The following is an 18,580-nucleotide window of genomic DNA, read 5'->3' on the forward strand; positions in this document are numbered from 1 at the left end:
ATGAATAAAAATAAAAAGATAAGAAAAATAACTGAAGGACTTGACTATAGTATATATAGAATGTTTTCGAGGGTTGTAAGTAATAAATCTCCCTATATCATGGTAAAGTTGGTAGCTGTATATCATTTCAAGGTAAAAAGTCGTTTAATTCGATATTATTGTTTGCTTTGATTCTATTAAAATGATTTTTTAGTTAAATATCGTTATGTTTTTTACCACAATCTTACATTTGACAATTAAAATTAATTAATATATTTCAATTAATAATTCTTGTTAAAAAATAGACATATAGTACATAATTTGTATTATATTTATTTATGAAATATAATTATTGTTTTTAGGGAATAATAATAATTATATTTATAAGAAGTTCCACTGTAACCAGCTGAGCTATCGTGCAGACAATAAATTCCCTGCCTAACTTATCGCACTACTCCTTTCCACGTTCCTTCTGTAACATATAAAACCAGCTCCATTGACTGCCACATTCACACTTCACTTCCCTTTTTTCCCTCTAATTTTACCACCGCCACTGTAACCGTCGCCGGCGGTAACATCAACCTTACTCCGGCGATCTACAGTACTGTTCCCGGCCTCACTATTATCTCCTGCCGACGGGATATCTTCCATTTTGCCATCAATGGCGCTACAGAGACAACCTAGTGATCTGAAAAACAGAGTGAATACTTGTCTCAATAGATTATCCGACCGTGATACTCTCGCCGTTGCTACGAATGAGCTGGAGTCTATAGCTAGAAGTCTTAACAGTGAAGGTTTTAGTGCATTTTTGACTTGTATTTCGAGTACGGACTCTTCCGACAAATCGCCGGTGCGTCGGCAATGTGTTCGGCTTATCGGAGTTCTCTCAGCGACTCACGGAGATGCTTTATCACCGCATCTAGCGAAAATGCTTTCTACTGTTCTCCGGAGACTTCGTGACCCTGACTCAGCTGTTCGTTCTGCTTGTGTAGAAGCTGTTTCGTCCATTGCGTCAGAAATTACTCAACCGCCGTTTTCGTCTATTTTGAAGCCGTTAATCGACGCTATTATGCACGAGCAGGATAATAATTCGCAGATCGGAGCTTCGCTTTGCCTTGCTGCGGCAATTGAAGCATCACCTGATCCTGAGCCGGCGGAGCTGAAGAAAATACTGTCGAAGCTCATGAAATTGGTGAAGAATGATAGCTTCAAAGCCAAACCGGCCTTGCTGTCGCTCATTGGTAGTATTGTTAGTGTTGGTGGTGCTTCAAATAAGAATGTATTGAATAGCTTGGTTCCGATTACGGCTGAGTTGTTGAGTAGTGAAGATTGGACTGTGCGGAAGGCCGCGGCGGAGACATTGGGACGGTTGGCTGTTTCCGAGAAAGAATTGTTGTCAGAGTTGAAGGCGTTCTGCATCACGTCATTGGATAACAGAAGATTCGATAAGGTACAAAATACGTGACCTACTGTAAATCTGATTTGCCATATAGTTTAGAAATGATTGAAAGGAGAACTTCATTACCTTTTTGAAATGGCGTGTAAATTGTAATAGACTACGGATTTTATCCTAATCTAAAATCTTATAAATTTAATAAGAAGAATTGGCTTATAAAATACTCTGCTTTGACTTTATAGGTGAAGGTTGTTAGAGAGACAATGAATCGGGCGTTAGAATGGTGGAAGGAAGTTCCAGGTACTTCAGATGATGTTTTGCCTCAATTACAATCCAAGTTTCCACAGAAAGGTAACTTCCAATAAAAGCTAATCTCTTCTGTTGAAATAATTTTATTCTTTCTTTGTAGAAAAGCTTGTGGTTTAAATAATATTTGGATTTCCCTATTTTCATGTGTTATTACTATGTTCTGTCAATGATTTACATGGAGATGAGAGGATTCAAAAATAGCTAGTCATGTTAAGAAAGAGCATGTATTAGTATTCAAATTGGATTTAGTTTCGAGTGTGTTAGAGAAACTATGTTTTAACACAAGTTCCCTTGAATGTTGATTGACTGAAGTAGAATCTGAATTCCTCAACACTGCTAAAATGGAAATATTAGCTCAAAATGAAGCTTACTGAAGATTGTCTTACATAGGGTGTTAGTTTTTTTTTTTGATGGCGAGAGAATTATATTCTGGCCAGTATGGTTGCATATAGGGAGACGTATACCGACTTTTTTTTACTATTTGACCTGCAGAAATTAAAATTTGTGAACTCCTTTTCTTCCTTAAAGTTCTTTTTCTAGTTTTTATGTTCTCCAGAATCCAGACAAAACACTTGTTTTTTCTGATTGATCATCACATGCTATACGCATGGTTAGAAACTTATCTTATCAGATGAGTCCAGGTCCAGGGAATCTTGGACTTTAATTAACCCTTAGTTTCCATACTTCCAGTTCCATTGATTGAAAATTACAGTCCTTTTAGTAACTAAACTATTTCAGCCACATCTGCATCATAATTACTTCGTTCTAACTTTGGTTATAGTGAGCTTTTGGGCTAGTTGCATCTTTGTCTCCTGTCCTTATTGCTACTTTTATGTCAGCTGTTACACAATTGTATGCCATGTTTCTACTAGTGATTGCCATGGATTCTTCCTATTTTCATCTTTAAGCTCTTATTGTAAATGCATTACTTTATTCACCTACATTCTGCTACTAAAATTATCCTATGAGGTGCCATACTTACAGAACTATGAATTTGTATCTCCAGATTGTATTAGTGGTGCCTGTTCTCCAACTCCTTCCAAAAGTTCGAGTGATACAGCTATGGAAACCCCTCAGCCGAAGAAAGCAGTCCGCTCAACTAAGTCACTTGCATCCAGTAGTTCTTCCTCGATCACCTCCCAGAAAAATAGTTCTATTAGGTTCCGCCGCACAAAATCAAATGTTACGAGCTCCTGTAAGCTGGATTTTAGAAAATCCCCTGATGCAAAAGCAAAGCACACTGTTTCACAGACTTCTTTGTTGGAGGTAGCTTGTGAAGAACAGAAGAGTCAAAATCTTAGAGTTCAAGGTTCAGTGGATTCAGTTAGTTGTAGCAGTTCAAACTCAGAAGCAAAGTCAACTCTATTCAACAGACCACCGGATGAGAAGTTCCACAGATATGGTAATTCACAGTTTGGGTCTCGGGTTATTCCACTCTTTGAGGACTACAATGACAACATGGATGTACCTGCTGAGAACATCAACGAAGATGCACTCTTGAGTCATAGAGAGTACGAGAATTTCTGTTCTGTCAGCAAACAGCTTGTTCAGATTGAAAATCAACAGTCCAGTTTGTTAGACCTCCTGCAGGTACATTTCTCTTCTCCTTCCCTCAGCTCTGCTTCGAACATCATATTTAACTTTTGGTCTGCATTTAGTTGATGTCACAACCTGTAGTCTCCCCTATTTAAGAGGAATGAGTTGTATATTTGTGCCAAGAGACATGCTGAGCTCAGCCTATTTCTTCTTCATTGCAGGGATTTATTGGCAGCTCACGACATGGAATGAATTCCTTAGAGAAACGTGTAAATGGTTTGGAGAGATTACTTGATGAAATGCAATATGATTTGGCAATAACAACAGGGAGGATTTCAGATACTGATTTTACAGGAAGTACATGCAGCATGATCCCTCGTGCAGAATTTTTGGGTCCTAAGTTTTGGAGAAGTCCAGAAGGGCAAAACTCACAATCAAGAATATCCTTCTCAACTGGAAGCCAGGATGTAGTGTATAGTCCACCAGAAACTGATGCTACCAAGCAGAACAAGAATATATCTTCAGCAAAGCAGTTTAGTATCACTCCGAATGAAGCATTACGTTCTTTCTCCAGTCGAAGAAAAGAGAGAATAGCTCGAGATGGCAAAACTGCAGGGTTTTGTCATGTCAGTAGGCTTAACGGAACTTCATTCACAAATTGCATACAGCAGCAAACTTGAGCGTTAGGTGATTGTTCTCTCTAGCTTGACATGATGATTGTTTGATTATTGAAGACATACTTGTATGTTGTCTCTAATCATCGCAATACTTAAAAGTCCTCTATAATATAATTAGTTTGAATAAATGGTTTGCGCTCTCATCAACTTTTGTAGATTCTTCTTTCACATCGTATTCTGTATCTTTTAATTCTCATTTACAACATATTTTTTGGACTTGATGAAACCTAATCCTCTTGTAGCATATACAGTCTCTCAATCATATTATGTTCTTTTACAATTATACTCGCCGCTTGAAAGGTTTTTGTTTGTGTTAGTAACTAATGATAATTTCTTCTCTCTTAGCAGGTTGTGCGGACAAGAAAATACTTTTAGTCTCGGTGCTGAAATATTTGAATAGTCTTTGTAGTTGAAAAGTTCAAAGCTGTTTGCTGTGAAGAGAAATCAGAGACCAAGATAAGTTTTCAATATCTATACCTGGTCATGAGGACAAGAAATGAGGGTGTCTGTACAGAAGTTGTGAATGTTAAATCCTGTTTATGCAAATGTTATTCTGTTTTCTGATTCTAATGATCCAATGATTGTTCTATTAAGATGAAATGTTATTCTTCCAAAGGGGAGAAAGTGCAAATATTAGTCAAATTGAGGAGTTTAATTTGGGCCCTTGACAATTGGATTTGAAAAGAAAAATAGTTCTGATGATTCACACTAGGACTTAGTTATACAAATATTCCTATCATAAATTCTACAATTTAAAATAATTATATATTGTCTTATTAATTAAAAGTTTTGTACCGAATTTCAAGTCTGATGCATGTATTAAAGATAGTTGATAATAGATATATTCTAGAAATACATATACATAGAGAGAGAAAAGCGAGAGAGTTCATGGATCTCAGATATACAGACAAATAAGAGAGTTAGTGTATATCATATATATGTGAATCACCTTGAATATAATAGATCTAAAATAAATTACACCTAATTTAGTCTACAAGTATCTGAGTGATCCAAATATATATATCTGACAAAACAAATGTGATACGAAAGATAATTTTGAAAATTAAAATAAAGACATTTAATTAAACTCTAAACTAATGAGATTGTTATTTGTCTCAAATATATGCAACAAATGAAGTGAGTGATCCGATCAACTTTCTTGTATTTGACACATAATGGCCCCAACTTAAGATAAATAGTGGCCCAATAGTGATGGACCTGCAGGCTTATACAATCATGGTTACAAACATTCGAGTTGTCACGATTTTTTTTCGAGATATAAATTTATATTTTTACGTCATAATATTATTTAAGTTATGCACTTGAGTCAATGGTCTTTCGAAAACTGTCTCTACCTTCTCAAGGTAATGATAAGACCTACATACATTTTATTTTTCCAGGCTCCATTAAAATTTCACAAAATATGTTAGTGTTTGTTATTAATATTCTTCAAGATGTTATGTGCTCTTATAGATACAAGTTCAATCGATTAATGGCCAATCATGAAATTTAATGGGAAAAAAAATGTTTTTTCTATTTTCGAGTTGTCACAATTTTTGTGAATACCACTTTGTTGAAGTGGACCAAATGTGAAAATAAAAGCTAATTTATAAACATACGTATAAAGTGAGGCATTCCTAATAAAGTGGTCTCATAAATTTATGGTTTGCAATCAATGCTTATTTACCAAAGTTGGTGTATCCAAACTTTTATTCCATTACCCTTGTTCTACACTAAGATGATGAGGTGATACTATGATCAATATCCGGCGGAGAGCTAAAAGTTTGAATATAAATTTGATCGAATTTAATAATTTTTATTTAAATAATGTATATGTGTTAAAAGGTTATTAAATATGTATAAATATCAGATTTCGAATTGGAGATTAATATTTGAAATCGCCATTACAAAATTCAAAATTCATAAGCTGTAAATTTTAGTTTCGCCTGTTTGAATATTTGCCATCTTTTCTCGAATAAAGTACAATAGCTCAACAAGTTATCTAGATATTGTTAAATGTTTTTTTTGTATCAATTTATATAACTGATTCTTTTAGTCCCGTCTAAACGATATATTTATTAATAATTTAATTAAAATATTAAATTTATTTTTAATCAAATTATTTATAATCAAACAAATATCGTTAAATTTAGAATTTTAAACTATAATTAACATGATTAGTTTAGTAAAATATATCATTAACTAAAGAATTCATAAAAAATGTGTTAGACCAATATGAATCGAATAATATAAAAGGGAGAGTATTTTATTGCCACTGAATTAATTGAGGAAAGATCCAAACTAGTCCACTATTTTTGAATTTAGACTCAAAATGATCTCAACTTTTATACATGAAGTATTTATAATTATATCTATAATATAATAGAGACAAATCCAAAATTTAAAGAAATTCTACAGTTACTATTTCGTTATAGGCTTATAACCATCAATCAACATGGAAACTGCGTATAAATTTACAGGGGCCTCTTATTTATCGATATTATTCAAGACCGAGTCAAACGTAAAGAATTTCTGTTAAAAGAAAAAATAGAAATTTTAATTGAACGAATATACACTTTATCATAAATTGTGAATTATTAGTGGTCCATACATAAAAAAGAAATAGTATTACTTTGAAAATGATGCAATAATAGAGTTTTTTCTTCAAATTAATCATATGATTTTAGTATAAATATGATGAAAATTTCACCGTTGAACACTCATAATTTCAAACACCAATAATGAAAAAGGATTCATTGGAATCATTAGCTGTTGTTGAAATTTCTCTGGCAAAAGTCAACTCTTTTCCTTTTTATCCTCAAAATAAAATCATTTTTATTATTTGATGAATATAAATATTACTCCTATTATAATTTTACCACTAGAAAATATTTATTATAAACCATACACTAATTTTTTATTTAGAAAAAAAATTAATTTAACTCTGAAGATGCATTCAGTGGCATTGAATGAATTGAATAGTGAGCTTTGAGATAACAAATGACTGACACACGAATATTATTATTATTATTATTATTAACATTTATTATAATTATTAATTTATTTATTACATAACAGAAATAATAATAATATAAATATAATAAATCATTAAAAAGGGGAGACAGTGGCATGCTTGTGCCAGAAAATGTTTACAATAAAAAGTAATACACACAGCCACTTAACCTTTTTTAAACACTAATAAATTAAATTAATTTTAAACTTCTTATTTTCTTCTTAAAAATATATATTTTTATAGTCACCGAAATGTTATGACGTAAGCGTATATAAAAGCAGTGAATAACTATATACAATGTTGAATTGGTCTTTAAAATATCTCATCGTTGAAAAATTATATCATAAAAAATTATAATAAATATTTTGAATTTAATTTTAAATTAGTTTTTTTGACCATTGAGCTGTTGATTAAAATTAATCAATTGATATTTGTTCCTAAGACCTTGGCACAATTTACTCACAAATTCACATGGGAAGAATCTCCACGTTATGATTTTTGGAAACTGCACTATATGTTCCTATATATATTTATTATATTATTATTAAAATTTTGTGGCTGTCAATAAGGAATTAAAGTCTCATTAAAAAAAATTATAGGACCACACAATTAAACGAAAAACAATTAGTTTCTTTTTTAAAGAAAATAAACTAATTGTGACAAATTTGTAACATGTATTGTTAAATTTGACGACCAAATAAGGCTAAATTATTTTATTTAGATCAAACATATAACTATTGTGACAAATTTAACGAATCAAAATTGCTAAATCATATATTTAAAAAACTATTTTGAACATATCCTAAACTTAGGGCTTTTTTTTTTTTAAAAAAAAATTCATTTTCTTGATGTTTATGTCTTTTTTTTTTAATTTATAAAGCTGATTTATTTTTGAACTTTTTCTAGGGGGTTGCGTAGCTAGCCTTCCAAAGCCAGCAAACTAACACCAAATCATGTAATAATTGATTATTTTTTTTTAAAAAAAAAATTCAACTTAGCTTCCGCACATTTTGATTATTTACGTAGTATACATTATTAGAAGTTATTTTCTACCACCAATAATACTAAATAATTTTATTAATCGAAAATATAATAAATAGAAAAAGCATTTAATATTTTTTTTTCTTTATCAGAATTTGAACCCATAATCAATCGATTCAAGTAGAAAGAAGAAAACAAAGAATAGACATATATCAATAATTCCTAAAAGAAAAGAAAAAAGAAGGTTAATTATAAGATGATTACATGCTAATATAAAGTGATAAAGGTTACACCAAATAAACATTAAACATCTATTAGTATTCAAAAACTAAACAATTGATATAGCTTCAAGTTTTAACATTGCCATATATCAATCCAATTTCTTTAACAAATAAAAAAGGTGAAAATATCCGAAAAAAATTAAACGAAAGATACGAGAAAAAAGAGAAATCAATGGTAACGAAAATATTAAAATCATCACTATCTAGAGTTACGTCGATAAAATTTAATTCTTCGTTCCATCATCCATATTATCTAATATTAGCTAAATGTCAAAAAAAAAAAAGTTTATCGCTTTTTACGATATATGACAATGTTTAAATATAATCCAAATAATTATATAATTTATAATTATGAATAGACAAGATTGAGAGGAAAATAGCTGGTCTAAATTGGCAACGTTAGCTTTTTTTGTTCATTTTCACTCACGTTCTTATGTTCTCCACCGGCTGAATATTATTTTTTAATAATAATGAATATACTATATAGTATTCCAATAAGTATAATACATATAATAAGAATAATAATATTTAAAATATTGCTTGTAAGTTGGAAGCAATTGATTGGTTGATTTTGAAATAAAAGCAGCCATAAATTAAATTCCAAGTGGAGTGATTTAAGAGTTCTCTTAAATATAATATTACTTGTATTATTGGCAAAGTATAATTAATATTTATTAAAGCTAATTAACGATAATTAGCACTAAGTTCCCAGGCCAGGCTGCGCGTGTAACCAAATTCTTGGACTAGTTTAGATTTTCTTGGTTCTCCTGTTCGAATTCAAGAATTCTGATTAAATATGTATTTGGTATGAAAAAAATATTTTTTTTATTTTTGCATATTTGATCGGATTAAAGTTTTGAAAATTATTTTATATTGAGAAGCATGTTTTTGAAATAAGGAATATGACCTTTTTTAATATAAATAAAAAAAACAAATTTTATAAGTGACATTTTATGTTTAATGTATTCTCCGCACCTATCCATTGCCTCCATCACCTACTCTGTGAAATTAGGTCTTAGGCCTAACTCACACCCCAAAAGCTAGCTCAAAGAGAGGAGGATTGCCCAAGCCTTATAAGGAGTCCACCCATCTCATTAATCACCGATGTGGGACTTTTGTCATTCTTTAACACCCCACCTCACGCCCAGTGCTTAGCATCTGGTGCATGGGCAATTTTAATTTTGGGGACCCCAACATCGGGTGAGACGGGCCCTACTCTGAAACCATGTGAAAATTAGGTCTTAGGCCTAACTCATACCCCAAAAGCTAGCTCAAAGGAAGGAGGATTGCCCAAACCTTATAAGGAGTCCACCCATCTCATTAATTACCGATGTGAGACTTTTGTCATTCTTTAACATACTCTTTAACTATTTTAATCCCGTCATTCACGCCCCACTCCCACCCCTTCCCACACTTCAAGTGTTTTGTTAGATTACATATAAACGCTCTCGAGATAATATGTTTTTACTTACTAAACATTGAAAAATAAATAGAAATCGACTTTATCTTTGATGAAAAATATTTTGCTTTCATGCGAAGAAATCTCAATCATATTGATGACTAGTTTTCACTTTGCTCATGTCCTCTTGAAGAGGAAGGCTACATTTTAAAATGATTTTATAGTATGAATTTGAATAATTGAAATGTTAAAAGAGGGTATCAAAAACCATATAAAATGCAAAAATGAAGAAGTAATAGAACACTATAAATTGAAGAAATAATACCTTCTCTATTCTAAAATTTATGATATATTTTCAACTCGAATATCTAAAATTTACTAAAAATCAAAATAATTTACAATTTTAAACTCTTTAATAGATAAGTAAATAATTGAGACAAGAAGCAAAATCATTAGACTTCAAAAAAACTTAACAATTGGGACAAAGGAATAAAATATATATTAGAAAGTGAAAATAAGGTTTTTCTTCCGCAATAAAGATCGTAGTAGAGTAATAAATACTTTTTCATCCTTCATCAGCTCGAGTTTAAGTTCTCATAAATATAATTCCCCTTTGTTAAGGAACATTTGATATCAAAATATGAAACTTTTCGACATGAATCTAAATTTAATCAGATTTCGATGTGAATATCGAAATAGGGTGGCTAAAGTCCAAATAAACACCTTCAAAGCAGCCATTTTTACTCTTTTCTTTTTCCTTTTCTAATCCTGTCTTTAACAACAGTAACCAAAAAAAACTCAGTATTAGTAGTAGCAATATATTCTTCTTCTTCTAAACGCGTAGACTCAGTACTATATGTAAAGATTACACAATTTTTTTTTTTTTGATAATAATAAAATCACTGTCGGCACCCACAAAAAACCAGCAAAAACAACCAAAAACTCCTTCAAATTCAATTTTTTCTTTGTTAGATCTGCAAAAAGAACCAATCTTTAACACCCCTTTTGCTTATAGATCCAAAAATCTGCAAAAAAAAATGGATTCTTCAGAGCAACGTCGTAAGAGGAAAAGGATTTTTAGACCATCTTCTTCAATATCAGCTCTTGTTTATTTTTTCTCTGTAAGGTCTTTTGTTTTATGTTTTAGTTTTTTGATTTTTGTTTTTCTTCTATCTTATCATATCCCTTTTAGTTCCTCTGTTTTTCGACCTGTTTTAGTTGTTTCAAGATTGTCTTTACTGTCATCTTCGTCTGATTTATTGTCTACTTCATTGTCATTTCAAGATTTTGGTAGTAGTAGTAGTTCTTTATTGCATTTACAAATTGAGGGTCGAGTTCTGTTTCCTGATCATGTGTTGTTGTTGGTGAATAAAAATGATTTATTCAGTAAAAATACGGAGTTTGAGTGTGTTTATGGTAGAAATAGTACTGGTGATGATGTTGGTATTGTAAAGGAGAAATCGTATTCTGTAGATGTTTATGGCGATTTTGAATTTGGGGCTTTCGTTAGATGCCCGTTACCTCGGGTTAATTATTCAGCTGTGGTGAATTTGAGGGAGTTGAGGGGAAATGGGAGTAATCAGACTGTTAATTCTTGGGAAAGTGTGGCTTATGCTGCAGCTTTGGATGGGAACACAGTAGTTGTGTTTGTGAAAGGATTGAATTTGAGGCCTGATAGAGAATCGGATTCGAGTCAGTTTAGTTGTTATTTTGGTTTGGGAAATTTCGAAAAAGAGGGGAGATTTGCACTTAGGACAAAGGCGATTACGGCTGCTCAAGAGGTTGTGAGGTGTGCATTGCCATTGAGTATTAGGAAGAATCCTGAGAAGGCTCGAGGGATACGAATAACTATTGGTATGTTGCCTCATGTTCATGCTAAAGCTCATGAACACGTGCTTTTGCCTTCGGTAGCTAAGATTAGTGAGTTGAAATCTGAGGGAAGGAGGGATGTTGAAAACGGGAAGTATGATCTTTGTGTGTGTACTATGGTGTGGAATCAAGGTTCAGCGCTTCGTGAATGGATTACGTATCATTCTTGGCTTGGAGTTGAGAGGTGGTTTATTTACGACAATAATAGCGATGACAATATCAAGGATGTGATTGAAGAGCTTGAGATTGAGAATTACAATGTTACACGACATGTTTGGCCGTGGATCAAGACTCAAGAAGCAGGCTTTTCGCATTGTGCTCTTAGAGCGAAGAAAGAATGTAATTGGGTATCGTTCATGGATGTGGATGAGTATTTCTACTTTCCGTATTCTACTCCAGGGCATCAAAGTTTGAGAAGCTCAGGTTACGCGGGACAGGATTCCCTTCGATCCCTCGTGGCAAATGTATCATCATCGTCACCAGGAATTGCGGAGATTAGAACAACTTGCCATAGTTTTGGACCGTCTGGTCTGAATTCAGCTCCTTCTCAGGGTATCACTGTTGGATATACTTGTCGTCTTAAGAGTCCCGAGAGACACAAATCAATCATACGTCCCGATGCTTTGGACACCACTCTCCTCAATGTGGTGCATCATTTCCACTTGAGGAAAGGATTTAGCTACATGAATTTGCCACAAAGTACTGCAGTGATAAACCACTACAAATACCAAGTGTGGGAGATATTCAGGGCGAAATTTTTCAGACGAGTAGCTACATATGTCGTTGATTGGCAGAACAATCAAAATGAAGGATCAAGGGATAGAGCACCTGGTTTAGGGACAGAGGCCATTGAGCCACCAAATTGGCCATTACAATTCTGTGAAGTTTGGGATACCGGCCTTCGAGACTTTGTTTTGTCAAACTTTGCTGATTTATCAACTGGTTTGTTGCCTTGGGAGAAGTCCTCTTTCTAATCACTGAGTCCGATAACTATCGTAGAGAAAGGAAGTCTAGAAGCCAGGGCTTTGTTCACCTTTGGACACGAGCACTATTCCATTCTCAGGGGAAGTCCGTCTTAGAGATTGAACAACAATAAGATGAGTCAACGTTCAATCTAAAGCTAGGGAGCTTGAACAAAGGCTCTAAGCCAATCCCACGGAATAGTAAAGCTTCACAGGGTCTTTCTGTCCAGGTGCAGGTAGTCCGCGTTTGTAGAAAAGATGATCTATAAGATTCAATTCTTTTTTTCATTCCATCGCGATTGTATCGAACTTCCCTTAGCTTTTGTAGACAAAATATTTACACAATAGCTTAGAATAGGAAATTTTTTCCTTCTTTTTTTGAATATATTTGTAATCATTCTACAGTATGATATTTTTCATTAAATGAGATCTACTCAGTCAATTCTTTTATCATTCTTCTTACCATTGAATCTTGCCTTATTCTACCCTCCATTTTTGGGTAACTTTTAATTGGTAACATGACATAATATCTTGAAAATGTCAAGCGAAGATTATGAACGTCACGACAAGTATAAAGTGTTTTCTATCATCTGTCTTAGTCTTGATGTCGGTGTTTACCTGGTACTTGTCTCTGGTCAGAGGTGACAGGTATCCCATGAACTCAGTACATTTCATCCTCGTGACAATGTGATGTCGATGTTTACCTGGTACTTGTCTCTGGTCAGAGGTGACAGGTATCCCATGAACTCAGTACATTTCATCCTCGTGACAATTAACACATTACACCAACTTCCATGCTCAATTTTCTTGTTATAATAGCCTTGTAATAAGCACAAAACCTAGAAATGGATTCAAAATTTTAACTTAATGAGTTCAAGTTCAAAATTCTACCACACCCTATTTAGTCATGTTTTGACACGTATACAAAATTTGAGCTAAAATTATTGAGACCTCGACATATAAAATTGGACACATAAAATTAGATTAAGGATTTGCTTTAATAAATCATATGAAGTAATCTTTGGAATATCCAAAATCCTTCACGATACAAAGCATTATTCATAAAACAACATATATAAGCCAATAATTGGCAGTAATTTTTACTAATTAATTAAAAATTAGGTTCACGAAAACAAGTATTAACCCCTTCGACAAACAAACAACCACGACTTTTATAATTTGCCTTAATATAAGCTGCATTTCAATATGAAAAATCAGAATATTTTCTTAAATTAATATCTTGCTTAATAGCTTCAGTATCTGAAATCAAAATTAGAAGCCAAACAAAACAATCCAATTAGTAAAACTGATCTCTTAGTGACCACTATTTTTGTTGAATATTCAAAGACTTCTAGACTGACACGTTTTGAATCGTCTATAATATTTTATGTATCATATATATCTAGAAAAGTCTATTTTATATTCTCTAAAAACGTCTTTAAAATTCCGTATCTTGAAATTAATTATGTTTCATATTTTATATTAAAATTTACTCCATTTATTACTTGCCATGATGCTATTCTAATCTACATTGATTAGTAGTCAACTATGATTATTGCAGTAAAATAATGAACATCTTATTATTTTAAATGTTTAAAGCCCCTATATTGAAAAATTCAATTATCAAAATTTTAATTAAATATTGAATAATTATTTTATCTCTCAATCTATCATTACTCCCGCAACAATTTAATGATTTATATATACAAAAATATAACATTCAAAACAATATAGTACTATTCTTTTTTCTTTATTTCTAATTTTCTTGTGTGTTTATATTATTTGTAGCTCATTATATCTGCAATCAATTTTCAATTCGAAGTTATTTCTTGATCTTTTTATGTGATTTTTCATGTTGGTTTGAGTTTTGGTTATAGGCATTTCTATTTTTCGATCTCTTTAATTCTAAAAAATGTAATTCTCTTTTGACTTTTTATTTACTATATGAGATCAAACAATTAGAAACTATGCGATAAAATTTACCTTTTTAACACTTCAAGAGTAATATATAATGTTACAAAAAAAACATTGAGGAAATATTATAGGTAAAGAAATCATCAACATCATTTTTAATTCTGTTCAAAATAAAATCGAAATTGAAAAACAAATAATAATAGAAGATGAGAATTTGATATGACATAAATTAAAATTAGACACATAAAAGATGAGAGTTTGCTTCAATAAATCATATAAAGTAATTTTGGAGTAATCCAAAATCTTAAAAATTGACTACTAATCAAACAACATAAGCCAATAATTGGCAATAATTTTTGCCTAATTAATTATGATTTAGGTTCACAAAAACAACTGTATGTGCCTTTAACCATCATACAATCACCCCCCTTAAAAAATGCTTGAATACAAGCTGCATTACAATCTGGATAATCAGAGCACCTTCCTATATTAATAGCTTGATCAAGAGCTTTAGTACCTGAAATCATAATTAAAAGAGCCAAACAAAACAATCCAATTAGTAAAACTGATCTCTTAGTGACCACCATTTTTGTTGATTATTCAAAGACTTCTGGACTGACTCGTTTTGAATCGTCTATAATATTTTATGCATCATGTATGTCTAGGAAGGTCTATTTTATAATAAAAGAAAATGTATTCTCTAGAAACTTCTTTGAAATTTTGTATCTTAAAATTAATTATGTTTCATATTATTTTAAACTTTATTTATTACTTGCTATGATGCTATTCTAATCTACATTGATTAGTAGTCAACTGTGATTATTACAGTAATCTACATTGATTAGTAGTCAACTGCAATTATTACAATAATCTACATTGATTAGTAGTCAACTGCGATTATTACAGTAAACTAATTAGCATCTTATTGTTTTAAATGTTGTGAAGCCCCTAAATTGAAAACTTGAATTATCAAAATTTCAATTTTATATATATATATATTTTTTATTTGTAGCTTAATTGTGCCAACTAAATCGATGTATTTCTTATTATATCTACAATTAATTTTTAATTCGAAGTTATATTTTGATCTTTTTATGTGATTTTTCATGTTTGTTTGAATTTTGGTCATAGGCATTTCTATTTTTAAACCTCTCTAATTCTAAAAAATATAATTCTTTTTTGACTTTTTATTTTATTATATGAGATCAAATGATTAGAAAATATGCGACAAAATTTATCTTTTTAACACTTCAAAAGTAATATATAATGTTAAAGAAAACATTAAGGAGATATTATAGGTGAAGAAATCACCAACATCATTTTTAATTCTGTTCAAAACAAAATCAAAATCGAAAAATAAATAATAAAAGATGAGAGTTTAATATGACATAAATTAAAATTGGACACATAGAAAGATCAATAAATCATATAAAGTAATTTTGGAATAATCCAAAATCTTAAAAATTGATTACTAATCAAACAACATAAGCCAACTGGCAATAACTTTTGCCTAATTAATTATATGATTTAGGTTCACAAAAACAACTGTATGTGCCTTTAACCATCAAACAACCACCGCTCTTAAAAAATGCCTGAATACAAGCTGCATTACAATCTGGATAATCGGAACATCTTCCTATATTAACAGCTTGATTAATAGCTTCAGTACCTGAAATCATAATTAGAACAGCTAAACAAAACAATCCAATTAAAAAAGTTGATTTCTTAGCGGCCACCATTTTTATCAAATATTCAAAGGCTTCTAGACTGACGTGCTTCTCTTCTGGTAATGTTTTGTGTACAACAATGTATGTCTAAGAAGGTCTATTTATACAAAAAAAATTTTTATTGATATCTTTAAAATGGTGTATCTGAAAACATATTATGTTCCATATTTTGTATGGAAACTGATATATTACTTGCCATGATACTACTAGAAATTATACTTTTTGAAATATTATTGAAATTGTATACCTTGAAGTAGATTTATATTCCATATTTAGTATGGAAATTTTTTTATTTATTTACTATGATACTTCTAAAAATGTACTCTTTTTGAAACATCTTTGAAAATGTAGATTATGTTCCATATTTTGTATGGAAACTAATATATTACTTGCTATGATACAACTAGAAAATTGTACTTTTTGAAATATTATTGAAATTGTGTACCTTGAAGTAGGTTTATATTCCACAGTTTATATGGAAATTTATTAATTCATTTGTTATGATATATACTACTTAAAAAAAAGTACTCTTTTTGAAATATTATTGAAATTGTGTACCTTGAAGTAGATTTATATTCCATAGTTTATATGGAAATTTTATTAATTTATTTGTTATGATATATACTAATTAAAAAAAGTACTCTTTTTGAAATATTATTGAAATTGTGTACCTTGAAGTAGATTTATATTCCATAGTTTATATGGAAATTTATTTATTTATTTATTTATTATGATATATACTACTAAAAAAAGTACTATTTTTGAAATATCTTTGAAATTGTGTTTTGTAAAATAGATTATGTTCCATATTTTTGTATGGAAGTTCTTTTTCATTTTTACTTGCTATAATATTATTGATTATGAATTTGTGATCAATGCGTCTTCATCATATTTTAAAAGTGAAAAACCTTTAAATTGAAAAAGTTAAATTGCAAAAATATCAATTAAATATCGAACAATTATTTACACTTCAATTAATCACTATACAACTTCCTACAAAAATATAAATATATATTTAAATCAATATTACTCCAGCAGATTTGAATACTATACGATGAATATATATCCATCATAATATATTAATCACGCACTGTATTTGGTATTTGTAGAAAATTGTTGTATTCTATGTATAACATGAAATACGAAGTAACACCACAACTTCTTAGCAAAGGTTTAAACTATTGTATATGTATATCGGTCCGAATTCGATGATTTCTAATTGTATATCATGTATATAAATGTTTATTCTTATATGAAGAAAGTGTATCATGTGGTTTAGGCTCATAACAAACCTTTAATACTAAGTTCGTAACTTTTCTATTATCTAAGTTTTTCGCATGAGATGATACAAGAGTCAACTTCAAACGATCATATCTTTCAGATTATAAAGAGTTAGGTGTCCTAAGATCTATCAATTTAAAGGTCTACTTCTTTCCAACGCCAGTGATTGTTTGTCCATTTGAGTTTAGAGTAAACTGTTATAAATAATCTATCAAAGTCTTTGATAGGTACGTAGTGTGTGACATATAAATTGAAACTGAAGAAAGTATAACTCAAGTCCTATACAATAACATCAGTTAAAAGGTAATTGCATACAACACAATTTAATAATATTGTTTGGTAATCTTTATAAATGATAAATTATACCATAATAACATGTTAAATTACACCGATAATATAAATCACATACATACAAGAACATAATAATAAATTAATAATAATTAAGCTGTTTTTGCTGCCTTATTAACTAGAGATTTAGGAGGAGGAGGCAATCTAATTAGAGGTAATCCAGCAGTAGCCAAAGACTCATAACAATTTTTCTCATGAAACTTCTTGATATAATTTGAAGCCTTGTGATTTGTAATTTGAGCATTCAAATTACTTAAATCATCTTGATTTCTCTTATGAAATTTCTTGATATAATCAGAAAAAATCCCATCTTGATAATCATGATCAATAATATTATTTTGATGAACTAAACATGAGGAAGATTTTTTACTTTCTTCTTGATCATGTTCTTTAACAAATGTGTAAAGATTTGACTTGGTTTTTGGAATTTGTGATTTCTTGTAATTATTTCCTTTTTCTAGTTGAAAAGAAGAGATGTTAGAAATATTATTTGTTGAAGATTGGGAATTTTTTTGGTGTTTAATTGTTTTTGATCCAAGATTAATGGATGCAAGAGAGAAGGATGATAGTGTTATGATATTTATCACTATTTGCATGGTTTTTTCACAAATAGATTTTTTTTCTTGCACCTTGTTTTTTTGAGTCATGATTGAAGAAAAAAAATGGTTTAATTTTTTAAAAAAATATTAAAAAAGGAGAGAAGAAAGTGGGGTGTTTTTCTCAAGAATGGTTTCCTTCATTTATATTTATATATAAATAAAGAAGAATATAGTAATCTTTAATTTATATTCTGTGGGGTTTGTGGATGGAAATTTGATTGCAAAAAACAATCAAGAAAGGGCCAAGGCACATTTTTTGAATAACAAGCTAGCCCCAAGATGGGAAAGATCTTATGTGCTGGAAGAAGT

At 30.6% G+C, this 18,580-nt stretch overlaps 2 protein-coding genes across 3 annotated transcripts; both read left to right on the plus strand.

Moving 5' to 3' along the window:
• The first annotated feature begins 477 nt into the window (after positions 1 to 477).
• On the plus strand, positions 478 to 4,565 carry LOC107020707 (TORTIFOLIA1-like protein 4). 2 transcript variants are annotated; one of them, XM_015221167.2, is made up of 5 exons: positions 478 to 1,429; positions 1,618 to 1,726; positions 2,691 to 3,274; positions 3,442 to 3,907; positions 4,243 to 4,565. In XM_015221167.2, the coding sequence occupies exons 1-4, from the start codon at positions 641 to 643 to the stop codon at positions 3,898 to 3,900; spliced, it is 1,941 nt and encodes a 646-aa protein (XP_015076653.1). In that variant the 5' UTR covers positions 478 to 640; the 3' UTR covers positions 3,901 to 3,907; positions 4,243 to 4,565. The 2 variants fall into 2 exon arrangements, with proteins under 2 accessions (XP_015076653.1, XP_015076652.1); XM_015221166.2 differs by having other exon boundaries at positions 4,246 to 4,565.
• A 5,788-nt stretch (positions 4,566 to 10,353) lies between these two features.
• On the plus strand, positions 10,354 to 12,852 carry LOC107018609 (glycosyltransferase family 92 protein RCOM_0530710). Its single transcript, XM_015219134.2, has one exon. The coding sequence runs from the start codon at positions 10,609 to 10,611 to the stop codon at positions 12,412 to 12,414; it is 1,806 nt and encodes a 601-aa protein (XP_015074620.1). The 5' UTR covers positions 10,354 to 10,608; the 3' UTR covers positions 12,415 to 12,852.
• Positions 12,853 to 18,580: the final 5,728 nt, after the last annotated feature.

This window comes from Solanum pennellii, chromosome 5, assembly GCF_001406875.1.
Source record: "Solanum pennellii chromosome 5, SPENNV200".
NCBI lineage: Eukaryota > Viridiplantae > Streptophyta > Magnoliopsida > Solanales > Solanaceae > Solanum > Solanum pennellii.